This window comes from Triticum aestivum, chromosome 3D, assembly GCF_018294505.1.
Source record: "Triticum aestivum cultivar Chinese Spring chromosome 3D, IWGSC CS RefSeq v2.1, whole genome shotgun sequence".
Lineage (NCBI taxonomy): Eukaryota > Viridiplantae > Streptophyta > Magnoliopsida > Poales > Poaceae > Triticum > Triticum aestivum.
The window spans coordinates 580,984,752-581,005,356 of NC_057802.1; the positions used below are offsets into that span (position 1 = coordinate 580,984,752).

General features: G+C 46.6%; 1 protein-coding gene across 1 annotated transcript; it reads left to right on the forward strand.

Moving 5' to 3' along the window:
• Window positions 1-1,429: 1,429 nt before the first annotated feature.
• Window positions 1,430-3,136, forward strand: LOC123075609 (uncharacterized). The gene is made up of 2 exons (XM_044498171.1): window positions 1,430-2,366; window positions 2,469-3,136. The coding sequence occupies exons 1-2, from the start codon at window positions 1,504-1,506 to the stop codon at window positions 3,106-3,108; spliced, it is 1,503 nt and encodes a 500-aa protein (XP_044354106.1). The 5' UTR covers window positions 1,430-1,503; the 3' UTR covers window positions 3,109-3,136.
• Window positions 3,137-20,605: the final 17,469 nt, after the last annotated feature.

Below are 20,605 nucleotides of genomic sequence, written 5' to 3' on the forward strand. Positions count from 1 at the left end.
CAACCAATTATGCACGAATCTTGGCGCCTTCTAGCAGTTTTTGTGTGCCACGTAGGACTAAGCTGGTGTGTGAGCATTCATCCGGTCGCCCACAATTCCTTTTTCACCACACGGGGGGTGGTGTGTGGGCGTTTAGCAATTCGCCCACACACCAGTTTTCACACACGCAGAGGGGGGCTGGTGTGTGGGCATTTATCACTTCGCCCACACGCCCGTCTACTCGCCCACACCCAAAAGCTGGCAGTTCCCATGTGTTTCTGTAGGGTACATAGCAACTGCCCTAGCTTTGCTTGTAAGCAGATGGCAACTCTCTTTTATCCGAGTTGCCATGTGTTTTTGCATGGTTCATGGCAACTGCCCTAGCGTGCACGTAAGCAGATGTCAACTCTTTCTCTTTACATGGCAACTGCCCTAGCGTGCTTGTGAGCACATGGCAACTCTCTTTTTTACCCGAACATGTTTTTTTGCCATGCCTTTTTTGTAGTGCTACATGGCAACTGCCTAGTGTTAGTGGGTGGCAACTCCTAAAGTTTTGAAATCATGGTAACTGCAGTAGACCAGACCATACATGGCAACTGCAGTTGACCAACCATGGCAACTGTAGTTGTCCGACATGGCAACCGAAGTTCAGCGACATGGCAACTACAGTTAAGCGAACATGGACGAGGGTCTGGACCATGGCAACTGCGGGACGCGCGGTGACTGTCACGTGGGGCGTGCGGGACCACGAGGTACGAGGCCTGATGTACGGGGCGTGTGGGCGTTATCTATTTCGCCCACACGCACGCGTGTGAGAGGGATCGGGAGGGAAAAAAGATGTGTGGGCATTACTTGTTTTGCCCACATGTAGGTGTGTGAGCTGTTCCTCTTATTTACCACACAAAATGTGTGGGCAGACCCCCTAACGCCCACACGTGTGGCACTTATCGGCGTCCAAAGATTTCCACATGCATGCATGCGGTGACATGGCGTAGTATGTGTACTATAGGGCGTGTGGGCGGGTTTGACTCCCACCACACGTGTGGGCATTAGCGTTGTCCTAACTTTAATAATCTAGGGTACCAGCACATTGTTACCGCTTCCTTTTGGATTATTCTGTAATCTGTACCTTAGTTAGCCGCGAGGTTCGATTCCTCGATCATTGGAATTCTGGAGCTCACTTTTACAAATTTTACCATGTAGTATTTTTTTTACCATGTAGTATATCATGTGTATCATCAGAAATATATGTTGCATTCAAAAAAGAATAGTTTGCCGTGGAAACCTGTAATTTCGACCTTGCGTGCATAGCACATGGATCGTAACTCGTAAGCCACAAGTAAAATTTTCCGTTCGAAAACTTGGTTCCGTACCTGCCAAGTTTTCCACTCCCTTTTTACATGACACCAGTACAGACAAATTCAACCATCTATGGCCGTAAAATCTTGCATATAAAGCACGGCAGGGGACAGGTTTAACCTTCGTCGGAACCGAGAACACCCCGAGCTGTCGTGATCATCGTTCATGGACCACACGGAGGCTCTGCCGGACGACGTGCTCGCAGCCATCCTCAGCCGCCCCACGCGGCGGGACCTGGCGGCTTGCCGCCGCGTGCGTAGGGTGTGGCTCGCCATCGTGGACGGGCAGCGGCTGCTGCCGCGCAACCACCACCTGCCGGACTCGGTCGAGGGGATCTTCACCAACTACTGCAGCTACGACCGCCCGCACTTCCTCGGCCGCCCCTCCACGCGGCACCCCGGCGTTGACTACGGCAATCTGCACTTCCTGCCCGGCTACGCGGAGGACAACAACAAGATCCTGGACCACTGCAACGGCCTCCTCCTCTATGGCGACGGCTACAACCTCTCCAACTGTGGCGGCATGAGGGTGTTTTGCGTGGTTAACCCCGCCACACGACGGTGGGAGCGCCTCCTGGGGACGCCTGACGAAGAAAGCTCCACCGCGTACCTGACGTTTGATCCTACAGTGTCGCCGCACTACACAGTGTTCTTGATACAACCTAAGGATCTAGGACTGTTCAACGTGAGGGACTGCGAGTCGGCAGAAGTATTGCCAGAACAGCTCATCGAGGAAAACTTCACGATAAGTTGGTCTTCACGGAGCACGAGCATGGACATGGAGGCGCCACCACACTCGACCGAATGGCCGCCGCCTGAGTTGGTGCTAGATGTTTTCTCATCGAGCACGGGACAATGGCAGAGGAGGTCCTTTGCTAGGGAAGGTGGTGCTATGACGAGAGCTGTAAATTTGCGGGGTAGAGTGTGGTTCATGTACATGTTTCTGGTGTCAACATGCAGATGGCGCTACGGCGTGTACTGTCATGGAGCATTACATGTGCTACTTTACGGCGGTGCATTTGTCACCAGGTAAACATCATGACAGAAGCGTATGAAATTAAATTTTCTTGCCAACTCTAGTATTCATACTGCTTATAATTTACATTCGAATTGTTGTTGACATTTTTGTAGGTTCTCATTGCCTAGTGGCAAATATAAAGTAATAAGAACTCCAATAGATGCCAATGAAGGCAAAGTTAGGAGGCATTATCTCGGAAGATTGGAGGAGGATGTGTACTTTGCAAAGATCCATGATCAAATCCGGATTTGGACCCTGAGTGAATCAAGCGGTCAGGTAGACTGGGTGTTCAAGAATAGCATTGACCTTGCAAATATATCTTCACTCAGCCCGAAAGGAATTTGCAAGCCTTGGATCTTAGATAACAATCATGTTCTCGACAAATATGGAAATAACAAAAGCCTAGCGGGGCAATGTTTTGATTGGAGCTGGGACGATGATAATATTCTTAACACAAATGAGCGTGGACATCTTCGTGGAAACTTTCTAATTGGATTTCATCCCTGTAAAGAGACAGCCTTCTTCTTGGTGGGGTATTATGATGTAGTGGCTTACCATTTGAACACCTCAAAAGTTCAGTACATAGGTTATCTCCGTCCAAACTCTGACTGCCCAACATTGGGAATAGACGAGTCATTTCTATACACACCTTGCATGATCGGAGATATTCCACTAAGTGCCTACTCCAATAAAAATGAAGAGGAAGCAGATGATGAATATGAATACGAATATGAAGATGATGATGAAGATTAAGATTAGTGTACATATATCTATGTCCCAACCTTGCTTTATGACTGCTATCTATTTGCTCTCATTTGTTTTACGTTTATAGTCTTCTCAGTTTGTTTGTCATCAATTGTGTCTGGTACCTTCTTATGTTTTTCATACATAGGTGTACATGTAAACACCATGACATGCATAAGATCGATGAGTACCCCAAATCTTGCTAATATTTTTATTGAAATATACTTAGCGATAAATCACGACTGGACATGGTATCACGCGAGGATGTAATCCTGCCGGTCAGCTCCCACGTGATTCATGCAATTTTAATACACAAAGCGCGTATACTAATATCTCTTCACTGTATCAAGGTAGTATAGTTTTCCTATTCGCTCTGAGCGCACTGAGTTTTTGTTAGGCTGAATTTGTGCAGATCAGAACACATTGAACTAAGCTTCAGGCGAGAGGTGAAAATCTCATATGCTACCACACATTACATGCTACCATACCATTTTTCAAAAATCGTATTTGAATGGTTCACAAAATTCTAAAAAAAAAATTGTGAGTGTTCGAAAGGCATGTGTCTACAATCTGTAAATAGTTCGAATCAAAATTCAAAACACACGCCGAGAAGCAAAAAAGACAAATTGAGTATGAATAGTGCCACAAAAAGACAAAATCTAGAATGACACTATTTACGTTCGTATTTGTCCTTTTTGTTTCCACATGTGTATTTTGAATTTTTGACTTGAACTTTTTACAGGTTGTCAACATATGTCACATGAACACTCATAATTATTTTCAGAATTTGTTGAAACATTTAAATATATTTTTTGAAAAATTCTATCATGGGATATCCTTCCAATCGGAAGGAGATGGGCAGGAGGGGCAGTTGTGAAAATAATCCAAATTACTATGTCAGTGACCAGACATATGCTGGCCTTTTCGGTAGCAATGATGATACCTGACCCACATCGCATTTGCCATTGATCCCACCATAATGATGTTGATAATGGCTCATTATCACAACCCACCCTAGCAGATGTACTCACGTTCATGTTTATTTGCTAGTACGTATTATTTGCATCCTTATCATGTACCTATGGTAGTAATGAAGGCCACAACCCAGCTGCTCCTAATGTAATACCAGTTTCTTGCAATCCAGTTTTTAAAGTTCTGCATGTATAGATGTTTGTGTTAACATTTTTTTATTTCAAAAAGTAATGTTATATCTCCTCAGTAAGGCTAGTAACTAAATTGTGTTAGCCCCTAACATCATGTATATGACGTTTGAAAAATGAAGACATCATATATATGCCGAACCCCACGGTCTCCACTAGGGGAGGCACTATTACAATCCCAACAAGTACTATGAACAACTTAAAAAAAACACATACTATGAACAACGGCTGACCAAAGAAGAAAAAATGAGTCGTTAAGCCCACGTGGTAATTATCAGCATTCAAGGTGTTCTGGGAAACCACTCAACCATAAAAAATGCATAGCACCTCACATTGATCTCTCAAGTACGTATCCAGCTTCATTTAAGATAGCCAACCACCAGCCCATATATCTGTATTTGCTGAATTAACCAAGCATAGCGTTGGTGTATTCATATAATCGCTATACAAAGTGCTAATCACACTGCATGCATGGTCTGCCCAGATTACATCCTCGCGTGGAACCATGTCCCAAAAATCCGCTTCCATTTCGTGCATAAAAAAGAGCTCACTGATTTGAACCTTGGTGGATGAAGTTACTTTCACAATTCAATCACCACACAAGGAGTTTGCTCCCTCCCCAAGTTTCACCAGGAGCCATTATGAAGGAAATATGCCCTAGAGGCAATAATAAAGTTGTTATTTATATTTCCTTATATCATGATAAATGTTTATTATTCATGCTAGAATTGTATTAACCGGAAACTTAGTACATGTGTGAATACATAGACAAACAGAGTGTCACTAGTATGCCTCTACTTGGCTAGCTCGTTAATCAAAGATGGTTAAGTTTCCTAACCACAGACATGAGTTGTCATTTGATGAACGGGATCACATCATTAGAACATGATGTGATTGACAAGACCCATCTGTTAGCTTAGCACGATGATCGTTTAGTTTGTTGCTATTGCTTTCATCATGACTTATACATGTTCCTATGACTATGAGATTATGCAACTCCGGAATACCGGAGGAACACTTAGTGTGCTATCAAACATCACAACGTAACTGGGTGATTATAAAGATGCTCTACAGGTGTCTCCGATGGTCTTTGTTGAGTTGGCAAAGATCGAGATTAGGATTTGTCACTCCGATTGTCGGAGAGGTATCTCTGGGCCCTCTCGGTAATGCACATCACTATCTGGCCGCCGCCGCAATCAACCTGCCACCACCACGGCAGCCGCCGGGCACGCACCCGCGCAGCCACCGCCACTGCGCCGCCACCCCGACCAGCCGAGGGGGTCTCGGTCAGGGCCGCCGCCATCGTGACCAGGTTGGAGCCACCAACCGGTACTAATGGTTGTGCGCTGCCACCCGCGGTGCACAATGTTTAGTCCCACCTCGCCGAGCGAAGGGCAGCCGCACTGGTTTATAAACCCAGCCGCGGCTGCTCCTTCGAACTTCTCTATATAGTAGGCTTCTGGGCCTAACTATGGCGCGCTGCCCTGTGAGCCTGCTGGCCCTTCTGGGCCTGAATTTGCACACCCTAGGCCTGGCAGGCCCACTGGGCAGCGCCCTAACAATGTTTTATATAGTTTTTTTGCTGTATTTAGTTTCTTTGTGAATATTTTTGCTTTAGCTCTCTAAACAAATTGGTAAATGACTGAAAACAGCAAATGATGTCAGAACGAAAAAATAGTCTGGAGTTCAAATAAGTTTAAAAAACATTGAAGTGCCCGTGTAACAGATGAGTTCTCGTCCGAAACCCTGATACTCTGAAAGAGATTGTCCAGTTTGTACACGAAGTGTGTCCAGTTTTAGCCGTGACCCTCTCTACTCTTTTGCACATGCTATGCGGGTGAAATAATGATACCATGCCAAGTTCCAACATTTTCAGAGTTCATTTTGTAGTGATTTTCAATTTCACGGTCATTTAGCTCTCTAAACAAATCGGTAAATGACTGAAAAACAACAAATGATGTCAGAACGTGTTGAAAATTGATGACGTCGCTTTGGAAGCATCATACTGAACGCAAAAATAGTCTGAAGTTCAAATAAGTTTAAAAAATATTGAAGTGCCCGTGTAACAGATGAGTTCTCGTCCGAAACCCTGATACTCCGAAAGAGATTGTCCAGTTTGTACACGAAATGCGTCCAATTTTCGCCGTGACCCTCTCTACTCTTTTGCACATGCTATGCGGGTGAAATGATGTTACCACGCCAAGTTCCAACATTTTCAAGGTTCATTTTGTAGTGATTTTTAATTTCACGGTCATTTAGCTCCCTAAACAAATAGGTAAATGACTGAAAAACAACAAATGATGTCAGAACTGTTGGAAATATGCCCTAGAGGCAATAATAAATGGTTATTATTATATTTCTTTGTTCATGGTAATTTTCTATTGTTCATGCTATAATTGTGTTATCCGGAAATCGTAATACATGTGTGAATACATAGACCACAACGTGTCCCTAGTAAGCCTCTAGTTGACTAGCTCGTTGATCAACAGATAGTCATGGTTTCCTGACTATGGACATTGGATGTCGTTGATAACGGGATCACATCATTAGGAGAATGATGTGATGGACAAGACCCAATCCTAAGCATAGCATAAAAGATCGTGTAGTTTCGTTTGCTAGAGCTTTTCCAATGTCAAGTATCTTTTCCTTAGACCATGAGATCGTGCAACTCCCGGATACCGTAGGAGTGCTTTGGGTGTGCCAAACGTCACAATGTAACTGGGTGACTATAAAGGTGCACTACGGGTATCTCCGAAAGTGTCTGTTGGGTTGGCACGGATCAATGACGGAGAGGTATCTCTGGGCCCACTCGGTAATGCATCATCATAATGAGCTCAATGTGACTAAGGCATTAGTCACGGGATCATGCATTGCGGTACGAGTAAAGAGACTTGCCGGTAACGAGATTGAACAAGGTATTGGGATACCGACGATCGAATCTCGGGCAAGTAACATACCGATTGACAAAGGGAATTGTATACGGGATTGATTGAATCCTCGACATCGTGGTTCATCCGATGAGATCATCGTGGAACATGTGGGAGCCAACATGGGTATCCAGATCCCGCTGTTGGTTATTGACCGGAGAGGCGTCTCGGTCATGTCTGCATGTCTCCCGAACCCGTAGGGTCTACACACTTAAGGTTCGGTGACGCTAGGGTTGTAGAGATATGAGTATGCGGAAACCCGAAAGTTGTTCGGAGTCCTAGATGAGATCCCGGACGTCACGAGGAGTTCCGGAATGGTCCGGAGGTGAAGAATATATATAGGAAGTCCAGTTTCGGCCACCGGGAAAGTTTCGGGGGTCATCGGTATTGTACCGGGACCACCTGAAGGGTCCCGGGGGTCCACCGGGTGGGGCCACCTGTCCCGGAGGGCCCCATGGGCTGAAGTGGGAAGGGAACCAGCCCATAGTGGGCTGGGGCGCCCGCCATGGGCCTCCCCCCTGCGCCTAGGGTTGGAAACCCTAGGGTGGGGGGGCGCCCCACTTGACTTGGGGGGTAAGTTACCCCCCTGGCTGCCGCCCCCCCATCCAGATGGGTTCTGGCCGGCGCCCCCCCTCCCAGGGGGCCTATATAAAAGGGGGGGGGAGGGAGGGCAGTAGTATTACAGCCTTGGGCGCCTCCCTCCTCCCCTGCTACACCTCTCCCTCTCGCAGAAGCTCGGCGAAGCCCTGCCGAGACCCGCTACATCCACCACCACGCCGTCGTGCTGCTGGATCTCTATCAACCTCTCCTTCCCCCTTGCTGGATCAAGAAGGAGGAGACGTCACTGCACCGTACGTGTGTTGAACGTGGAGGTGCCGTCCGTTCGGCACTCGGTCATCGGTGATTTGAATCACGGCGAGTACGACTCCGTCATCCACGTTTATTGGAACGCTTCCGCTCACGATCTACAAGGGTATGTAGATGCACTCCTTTCCCCTCATTTCTAGTATACTCCATAGATGGATCTTGGTGAGCGTAGGAAAATTTTAAAATTATGCTACGATTCCCAACAGTGGCATCATGAGCCAGGCCTATGCGTAGTTACTATGCACGAGTAGAACACAAAGCAGTTGTGGGCGTTAATGTTGCCAATTCTTCTTGCCGCTACTAGTCGTATCTTGTTTCGGCGGTATTGTAGGATGAAGCGGCCCGGACCGACCTTACACGTACGCTTACGCGAGACAGGTTCCACCGATTGACATGCACTAGTTGCATAAGGTGGCTAGCGGGTGTCTGTCTCTCCTACTTTAGTCGGAACGGATTCGATGAAAAGGGTCCTTATGAAGGGTAAATAGAAATTGGCAAATCATGTTGTGGTCATACGTAGGTAAGAAACGTTCTTGCTAGAAATCTACAAACCACGTAAAAACTTGCAACAACAATTAGAGGACGTCTAACTTGTTTTTGCAGCATGTGTTATGTGATGTGATATGGCCAGAAGATGTGATGAATGATATATGTGATGTATGAGATTGATCATATTCTTGTAATAGGAATCACGACTTGCATGCCGATGAGTATGACAACCGGCAGGAGCCATAGGAGTTGTATTTCTTATTTTGCATGACCTGCGTGTCATTGAATAACGCCATGTAAATTACTTTACTTTGTTGCTAAACGCGTTAGCCATAGAAGTAGAAGTAATCGTTGGCATGACGACTTCATGAAGACACAATGATGGAGATCATGATGATGGAGATCATGGTGTCATGCCGGTGACGAAGATGATCATGGTGCCCCGAAGATGGAGATCAAAGGAGCAAAATGATATTGGCCATATCATGTCACTATTTGATTGCATGTGATGTTTATCATGTTTTTGCATCTTATTTGCTTGGAACGACGGTAGTAAGTAAGATGATCCCTTATGATAATTTCAAGAAAAGTGTTCCCCCTAACTGTGCACCATTGCGAAGGTTCGTTGTTTCGAAACACCACGTGATGATCGGGTGTGATAGATTCTAACGTTCGAATACAACGGGTGTTGACGAGCCTAGCATGTACAGACATGGCCTCAGAACACACGCAATACACTTAGGTTGACTTGACGAGCCTAGCATATACAGACATGGCCTCGGAACACGGAGGACCGAAAGGTCGGGCATGAGTCGTATAGAAGATACGATCAACATGGAGATGTTCACCGATCTTGACTAGTCCGTCTCACGTGATGATCGGACACGGCCTAGTTAACTCGGATCATGTTTCACTTAGATGACTAGAGGGATGTCTATCTGAGTGGGAGTTCATTGAGTAATTTGATTAGATGAACTTAATTATCATGAACTTAGTCTAAAATCTTTACACTATGTCTTGTAGATCAATTTCAACGCGTTCCTAGAGAAAACCAAGCTGAAAGATGATGGCAGCAACTATACGGACTGGGTCCGGAACCTGAGGATCATCCTCATAGCAGCCAAGAAAGATTATGTCTTAGAAGCACCGCTAGGTGAAGCACCAATCCCAAAGAACCAAGACGTTATGAACGCTTGGCAGTAGCGTGCTGATGATTACTCCCTCATTCAGTGCGGCATGCTTTACAGCTTAGAACCGGGTCTCCAAAAGTGTTTTGAGAAACATGGACCATATGAGATGTTCGAGGAGCTGAAAATGGTTTTCCAAGCTCATGCTCGGGTCGAGAGATATGAAGTCTCCGACAAGTTCTTCAGCTGTAAAATGGAGGAGAATAGTTCTGTTAGTGAGCACATACTCAGAATGTCTGGGTTGCACAACCGCTTGTCTCAGCTGGGAGTTAATCTCCCGGATGATGCGGTCATTGACAGAATCCTTCAGTCGCTTCCACCAAGCTACAAGAGCTTTGTGATGAACTTCAATATGCAGGGGATGGAAAAGACCATTCTCGAGGTATATTCAATGCTGAAATCAGCGGAGGTGGAGATCAGAAAAGAACATCAAGTGTTGATGGTGAATAAAACCACTAAGTTCAAGAAGGGCAAGGGTAAGAAGAACTTCAAGAAGGACGGCAAGGGAGTTGCCGTGCCCGGTAAGCCAGTTACTGGGAAGAAGTCAAAGAATGGACCCAAGCATGAAACTGAGTGCTTTTATTGCAAGGGAAGTGGTCACTGGAAGCGGAACTGCCCCAAATACTTAGCGGACAAGAAGGTCGGCAACGCCAAAGGTATATGTGATATACATGTAATTGATGTGTACCTTACCAGTACTCGTAGTAGCTCCTGGGTATTTGATACCGGTGCGGTTGCTCATATTTGTAACTCAAAACAGGAACTACGGAATAAACGGAGACTGGCGAAGGACGAGGTGACGATGCGCGTCGGGAATGGTTCCAAGGTCGATGTGATCGCCGTCGGCACGCTACCTCTGCATCTACCTACGGGATTAGTTTTAAACCTCAATAATTGTTATTTAGTGCCAACTTTGAGCATGAACATTGTATCTGGATCTCGTTTAATTCGAGATGGCTACTCATTTAAATCCGAGAATAATGGTTGTTCTATTTATATGAGAGATACGTTTTATGGTCATGCCCCGCTGGTTAATGGTTTATTCTTGATGAATCTCGAACGTGATGTTACACATATTCATAGTGTGAATACCAAAAGATGTAAAGTTGATAACGATAGTCCCACATACTTGTGGCACTGCCGCCTTGGTCACATTGGTGTCAAGCGCATGAAGAAGCTCCATGCAGATAGACTTTTGGAGTCTCTTGATTACGAATCATTTGACACGTGCGAACCATGCCTCATGGGTAAGATGACCAAGACTCCGTTCTCCGGAACAATGGAGTGAGCAACCAACTTATTGAAAATCATACATACCGATGTGTGCGGTCCAATGAGTGTTGAGGCTCGCGGAGGATATCGTTATGTTCTCACTCTCACTGATGATTTAAGTAGATATGGGTATGTCTACCTAATGAAACACAAGTCTGAAACCTTTGAAAAGTTCAAGGAATTTCAGAGTGAGGTTGAGAATCAACGTGACAGGAAAATAAAATTCTTACGATCAGATCGTGGTGGAGAATATTGAAGTCACAAATTTGGTACACACTTAAGGAAATGTGGAATAGTTTCACAACTCACGCCGCCTGGAACACCTCAGCGAAACGGTGTGTCCGAACGTCGTAATCGCACTCTATTGGATATGGTGCGATCTATAATATCTCTTACCGATTTACCGCTCTCATTTTGGGGCTATGCTTTAGAGACTGCCGCATTCACTTTAAATAGGGCTCCGTCGAAATCCGTTGAGACGACACCGTATGAATTATGGTTTGGGAAGAAACCTAAGCTGTCGTTTCTAAAAGTTTGGGGATGCGATGCTTATGTCAAGAAACTTCAACCTGAAAAGCTCGAACCCAAGTCGGAAAAATGCGTCTTCATAGGATACCCTAAGGAAACCATTGGGTATACCTTCTACCTCAGATCCGAAGGCAAGATCTTCGTTGCAAAGAACGGGTCCTTTCTAGAGAAGGAGTTTCTCTCGAAAGAATTGAGTGGGAGGAAAGTGGAACTTGATGAGGTGATAGTCACCCCTTCCGTACCGGAAAGTAGCGCAGCGCGGGAAAATGTTCCTGTGGTGCCTACACCGACTGGGGAGGAAGTTAATGATGATGATCATGAAGCTTCGGATCAAGTTACTACTGAACTTCGTAGGTCCACAAGGACACGTTCCGCACCAGAGTGGTACGGCAACCCTGTCCTGGAAATCATGTTGTTAGACAACGGTGAACGTTCAAACTATGAAGAAGCGATGGCGGGCCCGGATTCCGACAAATGGCTAGAAGCCATGAAATCCGAGATAGGATCCATGTATGAAAACGAAGTATGGACTTTGACTGACTTGCCCGATGATCGGCGAGCCATAGAAAACAAATGGATCTTTAAGAAGAAGACAGACGCGGATGGTAATGTGACCATCTATATGGCTCGACTTGTCGCTAAGGGTTATTGACAAGTTCAAGGGGTTGACTACGATGAGACTTTCTCACCCGTAGCGAAGCTGAAGTCCATCCGAATCATTATAGCAATTGCCGCATACTATGATTATGAGATATGGCAGATGGACGTCAAAACGGCATTCCTTAATGGCTTCCTTAAGGAAGAGTTGTATATGATGCAGCCGGAAGGTTTTGTCGATCCTAAGAATGCTAACAAAGTATGCAAGCTCCAGCGCTCAATCTATGGGCTGGTGCAAGCATCTCGGAGTTGGAACATTCGCTTTGATGAGATGATCAAAGCGTTTGGGTTTACACAGACTTATGGAGAAGCCTGTGTTTACAAGAAAGTGAGTGGGAGCTCTGTAGAATTTCTCTTATTATATGTGGATGACATACTATTGATGGGAAATGATATAGAATTCTTGGAAAGTATAAAGGCCTAATTGAATAAGTGTTTTTCAATGAAGGACCTTGGAGAAGCTGCTTATATATTAGGCATCAAGATCTATAGAGATAGATCAAGATGCCTCATTGGTCTTTCACAGAGTACATACCTTGACAAGATATTGAAGAAGTTCAATATGGATCAGTCCAAGAAGGGGTTCTTGCCTGTATTGCAAGGTGTGCAATTGAGCACGGCTCAATGCCCGACCACGGCAGAAGATAAAGAAAAGATGAGTGTCATCCCCTATGCCTCGGCCATAGGGTCTATTATGTATGCCATGCTGTGTACCAGACCTGATGTAAACCTTGCCGTAAGTTTGGTAGGAAGGTACCAAAGTAATCCCGGCATGGAACACTGGACAGCGGTCAAGAATATCCTAAAGTACCTGAAAAGGACTAAGGATATGTTTCACGTTTATGGAGGTGACGAAGAGCTCGTCGTAAAGGGTTACGTCGACGCTAGCTTCGACACAGATCTGGATGACTCGAAGTCACAAACCGGATACGTGTATATTTTGAATGGAGGAGCAGTAAGCTGGTGCAGTTGCAAGCAAAGCGTCGTGGCGGGATCTACATGTGAAGCGGAGTACATGGCAGCCTCGGAGGCAGCACAGGAAGCAGTCTGGATAAAGGAGTTCATTACCGACCTAGGGGTGATTCCCAATGCGTCGGGCCCGATGACTCTCTTCTGTGACAACACTGGAGCTATTGCCCTTGCAAAGGAGCCCAGGTTTCACAGGAAGACCAGGCATATCAAGTGTCGCTTCAACTCCATTCGTGAAAGTGTTCAAAATGGAGACATAGATATTTGTAAAGTACATACGGACCTGAATGTAGCAGATCCGTTGACTAAACCTCTCCCTAGAGCAAAACATGATTAACACCAGGACGCAATGGGTGTTCGATTCATCACAATGTAACTAGATTATTGACTCTAGTGCAAGTGGGAGACTGTTGGAAATATGCCCTAGAGGCAATAATAAATGGTTATTATTATATTTATTTGTTCATGGTAATTGTCTATTGTTCTTGCTATAATTGTGTTATCCGGAAATCGTAATACATGTGTGAATACAAGACCACAACTGTCCCTAGTAAGCCTCTAGTTGACTAGCTCGTTGATCAACAGATAGTCATGGTTTCCTGACTATGGACATTGGATGTCGTTGATAACGGGATCACATCATTAGGAGAATGATGTGATGGACAAGACCCAATCCTAAGCATAGCATAAAAGATCGTGCAGTTTCGTTTGCTAGAGCTTTTCCAATGCCAAGTATCTTTTCCTTAGACCATGAGATCGTGCAACTCCCGGATACCGTAGGAGTGCTTTGGGTGTGCCAAACGTCACAACGTAACTGGGTGACTACAAAGGTGCACTACGGGTATCTCCGAAAGTGTCTGTTGGGTTGGCACGGATCGAGACTGGGATTTGTCACTCCGTGTGACGGAGAGGTATCTCTGGGCCCACTCGGTAATGCATCATCATAATGAGCTCAATGTGACTAAGGCGTTAGTCACGGGATCATGCATTGCGGTACGAGTAAAGAGACTTGCCAGTAACGAGATTGAACAAGGTATTGGGATACCGACGATCGAATCTCGGGCAAGTAACATACCGATTGACAAAGGGAATTGTATACGGGATTGATTGAATCCTCGACATCGTGGTTCATCCGATGAGATCATCGTGGAACATGTGGGAGCCAACATGGGTATCCAGATCCCGCTGTTGGTTATTGACCGGAGAGGCGTCTCGGTCATGTCTGCATGTCTCCCGAACCCGTAGGGTCTACACACTTAAGGTTCGGTGACGCTAGGGTTGTCGAGATATGAGTATGCGGAAACCCGAAAGTTGTTCGGAGTCCCGGATGAGATCCGGACATCACGAGGAGTTCCGGAATGGTCCGGAGGTGAAGAATTATATAGAGGAAGTCCAGTTTCGGCCATCGGGAAAGTTTCGGGGGTTATCGGTATTGTACCGGGACCACCGGAAGGGTCCCGGGGTCCACCGGGTGGGGCCACCTGTCCCGGAGGGCCCCATTTGCTGAAGTGGGAAGGGAACCAGCCCATAGTGGGCTGGGGCGCCCCCCATGGGCCTCCCCCTGCGCCTAGGGTTGGAAACCCTAGGGTGGGGGGGGGGGGCGCCCCACTTGACTTCGGGGGTAAGTTACCCCCCTGGCCGCCGCCCCCCCATCCAGATGGGTTCTGGCCGGCGCCCCCCCCCTCCCAGGGGGCCTATATAAAAGGGGGGAGGGAGGGCAGTAGTATTACAGCCTTGGGCGCCTCCCTCCTCCCCTGCTACACCTCTCCCTCTCGCAGAAGCTCGGCGAAGCCCTGCCGAGACCCGCTACATCCACCACCACGCCGTCGTGCTGCTGGATCTCCATCAACCTCTCCTTCCCCCTTGCTGGATCAAGAAGGAGGAGACGTCGCTGCACCGTACGTGTGTTGAATGCGGAGGTGCCGTCCGTTCGGCACTCGGTCATCGGTGATTTGAATCACGGCGAGTACGACTCCGTCATCCGCGTTCATTGGAACGCTTCCGCTCACGATCTACAAGGGTATGTAGATGCACTCCTTTCCCCTCGTTGCTAGTATACTCCATAGATGGATCTTGGTGAGCGTAGGAAAATTTTAAAATTATGCTACGATTCCCAACAAGAACGTGTTGAAATTGATGACGTCGCTTTGAAAAACAACAAATGATGTCAGATCTATGATGTGTCTTACCAATTTACCACTATCGTTTGGGGTTATGCATTAGAAACAGCTACATTCACGTTAAATAGGGCACCATCTAAATCCGTTGAGATGACACCGTATTAACTGTGGTTTGGCAAGAAACCTAAGCTGTCGTTTCTTAAAGTTTGGGGTTGCGATGCTTATGGGAAAAAGCTTCAGCCAGATAAGCTCGAACCCAAATCGGAGAAATGCGTCTTCATAGGATACCCAAAGGAAACTGTTGGGTACACCTTCTATCACAGATCCGAAGGCAATATATTCGTTGCTAAGAATGGATCCTTTCTAGAGGAGTTTCTCTCGAAAGAAGTGAATGAGAGAAAAGTACAACTTGATTAGGTAATTGTACCTTCTTTCGAATTGGAAAGTGGTTCATCACAGAAATCAGTTCCAGTGATGCCTAAACCAATTAGTGAGGAAGCTAATGATAATGATCATGAAACTTCAGATCAAGTCAGTACCGAACCTCGTAGGTCAACCATAGCACGTTCCGCACCAGAGTGGTACGGTAATCCTGTTTTGGAAATCAAGTTACTAGACCATGACAAACCTACAAACTATGAGGAAGCAGTGATGAGCCCAGATTCCACAAAATGGCTTGAGGCCATGAAATCTGAGATAGGATCCATGTATGGGAACAAAGTGTGGACTTTGGTGGGCTTGCCCGATGATCGACAAGCCATTGATAATAAATGGATCTTCAAGAGGAAGACAGACGCTGATGGTAGTGTTACTATCTACAAAGCTCGACTTGTCGCAAAAGGTTTTCGACAAGTTCAAGGTGTTGACTACGATGAGATTTTCTCACTCGTAGCGATGCTTAAATTCTGTCCGAATCATGTTAGCAATTGCCACATTTTATGAAATCTGGCAAATGGATGTTAAAACTGCATTCCTTAATGGTTTTGTTGTATATGATGCAACCAGAAGGTTTTTTCAATCCTAAAGGTGCTAAAAAGTGTGCAAGCTCCAGCGATCCATCTATGGACTGGTACAAGCATCTCGAAGTTGGAATATACACTTTGATGAATTGATCAAAACATATAGTTTTATATAGACTTGTGGTGAAGCCTGTATTTACAAGAAAGTGATTGGGAGCACTACAACCTTTCTGATAAGTATATGTGAATGACATATTGTTGATTGGAAATGATGTAGAATTTTCTGCAAAGCATAAAGGAGTGTTTGAAAGGAGTTTTTCAAAGAAAGACCTCGGTGAAGCTACTTACATATTGAGCATCGAGATCTAGATCAAGACGATTGACAAGATTTTTTAATGACTATATAGCTTGACAAGATTTTGAAGTAGTTCAAAATGGAATAGTCAAAGAAGGAGTTCTTGCCTATGTTGCAACGTGTGAAGTTGAGTAAGACTCAAAAGCCCGACCACGGCAGAAGATAGAGAGAGAATGAAAGTCATTCCCTGTGCCTCAGCCATAGGTTCTATAAAGTATGCCATACTGTGTACCAGACCTATTGTATATCTTAGCCTGAGTTTGGCAAAGGAGTACAATAGTGATCTAGGAGTAGATCACTGGACAACGGTCAAAATTATCCTTAGAGGATTAAGGAAATATTTCTCGGTTATGGAGGTGATAAAAGAGTTCGTCGTAAAGAGTTACGTCGATGCAAGCTTTGACACCAATCTGGATGACTCTGAGTCTCGATCTGGATACATATTGAAAGTATGAGCATTTAGCTAGTGTAGCTGCATGTAGAGCATTGTAGACATAGAAATTTGCAAAATGCATACGGATCTGAATGTGGCAGACCCGTTGACTAAACCTCTCTCACAAGCAAAACATGATCATACCTTAATATTCTTTGGGTGTTAATCACATGGCGATGTGAACTAGATTACTGACTAGTAAAACCTTTGGGTGTTGGTCACATGACGATGTGAACTAGATTATTGACTCTAGTGCAAGTGGGAGACTGAAGGAAATATGCCCTAGAAGCAATAATAAAGTTGTTATTTATATTTCCTTATATCATGATAAATGTTTATTATTTATGCTAGAATTGTATTAACCGAAAACTTAGTACACATGTGAATACATAGACAAAACAGAGTATCCCTAGTATGCCTCTACTTGACTAGCTCGTTAATCAAAGATGGTTAAGTTTCCTAACCATAGACATGTGTTGTCATTTGATGAACGGGATCACATCATTGGAATGATGTGATGGATAAGACCCATCCGTTAGCTTAGTATAATGATCGTTAGGTTTTATTGCTATTGCTTTCTTCATGACTTATACACACTACTAGGAAAATGCTTATACATAGAAGTTTACCAGTAGCGTTTATTTGTGTCCCCACGCTACTGGTAAGTGCCAGTAGCGCTGGGTACAAAGCGCGCTTCTGCTATGGCTTAGCAGTAGCGTTAATTTCTTTTGGGCACGCTACCGGTAAGTGTGCCATACCAGACCACCAGATAAAAAAATATTACTAACGCGGGTCGTAAATCCTATGCTACTATTAAGTGAATAGCTATAGCGCTAGCGATACACCCACGCTACTACTCAGCGTGTCCACTGCCTCCACATGCCAAACGACCCCACACTCGGCCCGTCCCCATGACTTCTTCCCTCGGAAGCCGACCCGACCGCTGGTTGAGAGCATCCTATTCCCTATCACCACTGGCCCTTCTCCAATCGCCACCGATTCCTCTAGCCGGAGATCGACCCCGCCCCCGACACCACCACAGGTGACGGCGCAGCCTCCTCGTCGCGCGGTGGCCGCCTCGCGCTCGGTACGCACCCGTCGATCCCCTCCGCTTTCTGGCCGCCTCTGTCGAATCGGCGCGGGGCGCTGCCGAGAGTAACTCGAGCGGGATAAAATAAAGTATTTTGTTCGCGTCTCTCCGATGTGAAACGCCTCTGGATTGTATTAGATTAGCCCGGGGGGGGATCGCTTTGGGCGGCGCACGAATTACGATCCAGGTAGGTGTCCGGTTATCAGAAGTGGGGAGATATAATTCAGGCTAGCGTGTGACTTATGATTCGAGTCTCCTTCTTTTGCAAGCGATTCTGCCACCCAAGTATATGCTGATCACGAAATTTCGGCCATCTGGATGATTTCCTGTTGCTGCACACGGCTATTGTTTTCTTCAGTAGATAGCAATCAAGTGTTATCGAAAAAGGCTTTCGCCCCGCTTTATATATAAATCATAGACCAACAGTGCCCAGTACAACCACACGCACCCACCACAAACGCACACACACCCAAGGCAGGATACATAGGCGCTGAGCGCAGCAACACATTCCCTAGCACTACACGAGCCGCCGGGAGCTTCATCCGTGGACACCGCGAAGAAGTGAAGCCGCATATGACGAACCGTGGGCTCCAAGGCGGCGCCTTCAGGAAGGATACGGCACCGGAGCGCCGCCACCGCCCGATCCGAGGATCAGAGTTTCCCCTGGAGCAACACGATGGGCAGTGATAGCCGCGACGACGCCTTCAAGAAGGGAGCGATCTTCGCCGTCGCCAGTCCGTCCGAAGATAGAGTAGGTTTTCACCCCGGCCAACACACACCGCCACCGAACGCCACACCCCGGCTACCACGCCGCCCACACGACCGTGGCAGCCGGGCAGCACCGAGGCACGAGCTCTGCCCATGAGCACCGCGCCACCACCACCAGGGCCGCCGCCCCGGAATCCAAGACCTTGACACCAAGTCCTCCGAGCCCCATTGATACCCCAACCGCAGAGACGGGTGGAAAGGCTCCGCCTTTCGCACCCCTGGCCAATCCCAGCACCGAGACCCAATAGGCCGGCGACAAGCCTCCATCGAGCCGTCCTGCGACACCGGGCGCGAGACGAGCGCAGTCTTGCCGCCGGGCGCGAGACGGGCCGGTCCTGTTGCCGGGCGCGAGACGAGCGCAGTCCTGCTGCCGGGCGCGAGACCGGCCGGTCCTGCTGCCGGGCGCGAGACCAGCTCAGTCCTACGGCACCGGGTGCGAGACGGTCGATGGACAGCAGCCGGGAGAAGGCCAGCCCACCGGCGAGAGAAGCGAACGGACGCCGAGGAGAGGAGTCGAAGGCCGATACAGGCAGCCTACAGACGAGCCGACGCCAGAACAATCTGGCCGCCGCCGCAATCAACCTGCCACCACCACGGCAGCCGCCGGGCACGCACCCGCGCAGCCACCGCCACTGCGCCGCCACCCCGACCAGCCGAGGGGGCCTCGGTCAGGGCCGCCGCCATCAGGGCCACCCCGACCAGCTAAGAAAATCATTATTGTTGGTATTGGTAAAGTCACATAATTTAGTATTATCTTGAGCCATCGTGACAAGCAAGCAATCCAACACACGAGCAAACAAGAAGCAAGTGAAAAAGAAGCGAACGGAAAAGAGAGGGCGAATAAAACGGCTAGGGTGAAGTGGGGGAGAGGAAAACGAGAGGCAAATGGCAAATAATGTAATCCGGGAGATAAGGGTTTGTGATGGGTACTTGGTAGGTTGACTTTTGCGTAGACTCCCCGGCAACGGCGCCATAAATCCTTCTTGCTACCTCTTGAGCACTGCGTTGGTTTTCCCTTGAAGAGGAAAGGGTGATGCAGTAAAGCAGCGTAAGTATTTCCCTTAGTTTGTGAGAACCAAGGTATCAATCCAGTAGGAGGTCACGCATGAGTCCCTAACACCTACACAAACAAATAAAATCCTCGCAACCAACGCAATAAAGGGGTTGTCAATCCCTTCACGGTCACTTACGAAAGTGAGATCTGATAGATATGATAAGATAATATTTTTGGTATTTTTATGATAAAGATGCAAAGTAAAGAAAGAAAAATAAACGGCAAAAGAAATAGCTTGTTGACGGGAGATTAATATGATAGAAAATAGACCCGGGGGCCATAGGTTTCACTACTGGCTTCTCTGAAGAGCATAAGTATTACGGTGGGTAAACAAATTACTGTTGAGCAATTGACAGAATTGAGCATAGTTATCAGAATATCTAGGTATGATCATGTATATAGGCATCACGTCCGCGACAAGTAGACCGACTGCTGCCTGCATCTACTACTATTACTCCACACATCGACCGCTATCCAGCATGCATCTAGAGTATTAAGTTCAAAAGAACAGAGTAACGCTTTAAGTAAGATGACATGATGTAGAGGGATAAACTCATGCAATATGATATAAACCCCATCTTGTTATCCTCGATGGCAACAATACAATACGTGCCTTGCTGCCCCTATCGTCACTGGGAAAGGACACCGCAAGATTGAACCCAAAGCTAAGC